Genomic DNA, 2,807 nt, shown 5'->3' on the forward strand with positions numbered 1-2,807 from the left:
CACGCCAACTCATGTGCGGAACAGTGAGCCCGAGGCGGAGCGTTCATGTGAAGCTGCAGTGCAGTGGCGCGAGCAAACCGACGGAACTCACTCAAGCACTAATCGCTCATGGGTCCGAGTCCTTTTTGGCCTTCCGTTTCAATTCAATTCATGATTGTGGCAGCAACAGGGAAGCTGATGGATGGGTAACCGGCAAAGGAACAGGCGCCGGCTCAGGTGAAAGAACTAGTGGCTTTCTTTTCTTCTTTTCTTTATGTTTTTGCCTTTGAAACTGTTCATTAGTTTCAGTACTAGTTAGTGGAGCAAGTTCATTACTGTACCATAATCGCGAAAATAAACAATCAATTCTTCTGGTAGCAGACGGCCGCATGACAGAAACGCTTGTTCATTATCTTTTTTAGGATTTTTTTTTGGAGTTTCAGGAGAGGGGAAGAAAAGGCTCACTGCATATGCAGGGCAACATGACAAAAGGCACTCTTTAATTGTGTGACGGTTCACATGGAACTGGTGTAGAAGAAAATTGTCATGTTCTCAAAGTTCAGTGTTCCCAACTGTTAGCCAGCCTTCCAGTCCAGGTGGTATCTGGCTTGGAATCTTTGGATTCGAGCTGGAAACGCACTTAAAAAATTCAGAAACAGCAGTGCACATGACTGCATCTTTTTTCCTCTGAATCCATCAGCTCCGATTCTAGTCAAAGCGCAGATCTTTGCACCAAGACTTGACTAAACAAGTAGAGTAGTAGCACAGGGGAGAAGGATTAAGAAATCAATCACAGACAGATGCCAATGATTAACAACAGCAAATCAAGCGGACAGCTGTGGCGACTAATGATTAAGAACGGCAACAAGAAGATTGGGATCCATCGACTTATTTATTCACTCTGATCGATCCCCCAATAGGCACTACATTAATCAATTACTCTGAACATTATTCCGATAGGTTACTACAAATACTAGTTTATTTCCTGGAGATCGAGTGGCTGGGCGCTGAGTTGGCACTAGGCAGCAGGCAGGTCGCTCAGCTGGATCGGCGAGAAGCAAGTCGGCCACCAAACTCCCCAGCACCCCAGCTGCAATCATGGCAGCCGCCAACGCCCGCCGTCGCAGCATGCAGCAGGGACGGGGACGCCGCGCTCCGATCACTTTACAGCAGCAGCAGTGACGCGCTCGCGATCTGATCCCGTCATCGTCCAGCGGGATACTGGCCTCTCGGTTGATCGATCGGTCATTTAATTTGGTTTTCGTCGTCGGCGATCGTTTCTCCTGGCGGCGTAGTGCTCGCCGTGCGCGTCACCGGCAGACGGCGTTCAGCTGCAGAGGCGGACGGTGCACGCCACGGCCTGCGCCCAGTACTTGAGCCGCGCTTTCACCTCGTCGGGGCTGTCGCCTGCGACATGACATCCAAGAGGAAGAAGGAAGGAAATGGGTAAGCACGACAGATGCTGACAAAGAAGAGAACAAATCGTACGCCGACGACGAGTGGGCGTTCTTCTTGGTTCCGTGACGGGGAAAGATTCCATCTTGATGTGGACAAGTTGTCTTTCTCCGGCGACCAAGGAAGGAAATCCAAGTCCGTCACGGATCCAAGTCGGCTTACTTACCGGGGCTGGAGATCTTCCAGTTGGTGACGGGCGGCGTCGCCGGCGTTGCGGCGGCGAAGGCGGCGTCGGGGGCGGAGTCCGCCTGGTGGTGCTTGTCGTCGAGGAGGCGCTGGCTCATGGAGTAGCAGAGCTCGAGCGCCGGGAGCGTGCCGCGGAGCTCGGGGATCTCGTCGTAACTGAACCCGAACCCCAGGTCGGCGCAACCCTTGAGCTCCTCGAGGTCGTCGTCCGTTAGGCTGCGGGACCGGCCCACCCCGTCGTCCTGCCCCGCGCCGCCGCCGTCTGAGGCGAGCAGGACGGGCCTCGCGTCGCGCCGCCCCGGCCACGCCGCCTCCCACTGCGCCCCGCGCCACATGTCCTCCGCCTCCGGCTCGTGGGCACCGGGCGCCGCGTTGGCGGCGGCGGCGGCGCCGGAGTGGACGATCTGCCTGTTGGCGCGGCGGCGCCGGCGGTTGCGCGGCCGGCGGAGGAGGGAAGCGGCGGGAGGCGGGGACGGCGGAGGGGATGATGCGGAGGTGGTGGACGAGGAGGAAGACGAGGATGCGGCGGCGAGCTCGGAGTCAGAACTCCACATCTCGGGCCGGCGTGTGCGGTCTTGCTGCGTCGCGCGGGGAGGGGAGTGGGGTGGGAGGCGAGAGAGGTGGGGAGGTGTGAAATGGTGGCGAGTGGGTGGGGGGTGGGGGCTATATGTACCCGTGGTCGGGCGGGTGGGGGCCCAGGCAGCCCATGGGTCTGAGTGGAGGTGCCGCGTGGGGCCCGCGTCGATGGACATACCATGTGGCTGTTCATGTTGCCATGCATGGTGGGTGATGGATGCGCGTCAATGCGGTGTATACCGTGCATGGCCGTTCCGGCCGGCTCGAAGTTACTCTACAGGAATGCGTGCGTGTATCATTAAGTGTGTGTGCTTTATTTCGGAAGAAAGATACGTCCATTGCCAACCTTCTTCCCACGATGCACCTTGGTCCATCACCATCTCTCCTCACGTTTTAGCACTACACGCAATCATTCTTCGGCTCACCGTTGCAGGTCCGTGGCGAACGCAGAGCCACCACCAGATGAGGAAACTTCCTTTTTCTTTTTCTGTTTCCTTGTTCCTCTCCGTTTTCTTCCCTTCATCATTCTGCCATGGATAAAACTTACGGGGGACGGGAGCCAGAGCTCGCCGGTTTGGCCACGCCTTTTGTCAGCCCAATGCCTGAAAAAT

At 56.9% G+C, this 2,807-nt stretch overlaps 1 protein-coding gene across 1 annotated transcript; it reads right to left on the reverse strand.

Annotated features, from left to right (window-relative positions):
• Window positions 1-510: 510 nt before the first annotated feature.
• LOC101761324 lies at window positions 511-2,250 on the reverse strand. The gene is made up of 2 exons (XM_004960692.2): window positions 1,601-2,250; window positions 511-1,386 (listed from the first exon to the last, which is right to left on the reverse strand). Exons 1-2 carry the CDS (start codon window positions 2,172-2,174, stop codon window positions 1,307-1,309), a joined length of 654 nt encoding a protein of 217 aa, XP_004960749.1. The 5' UTR covers window positions 2,175-2,250; the 3' UTR covers window positions 511-1,306.
• Between the last annotated feature and the right edge of the window lie 557 nt (window positions 2,251-2,807).

The sequence above is a fragment of the Setaria italica genome, chromosome III (assembly GCF_000263155.2).
Source record: "Setaria italica strain Yugu1 chromosome III, Setaria_italica_v2.0, whole genome shotgun sequence".
Taxonomy (NCBI): domain Eukaryota; kingdom Viridiplantae; phylum Streptophyta; class Magnoliopsida; order Poales; family Poaceae; genus Setaria; species Setaria italica.

Excerpts from the sequence above, each read along its gene's own strand:
- LOC101761324 (XM_004960692.2), bottom strand. The coding sequence starts at position 2,174 with ATGTGGAGTTCTGACTCCGAGCTCGCCGCCGCATCCTCGTCTTCCTCC. Across the intron at positions 1,387-1,600 it reads CTGGAAGATCTCCAGCCCCG|GCGACAGCCCCGACGAGGTG; the intron begins GTAAGTAAGCCG and ends GTCATGTCGCAG.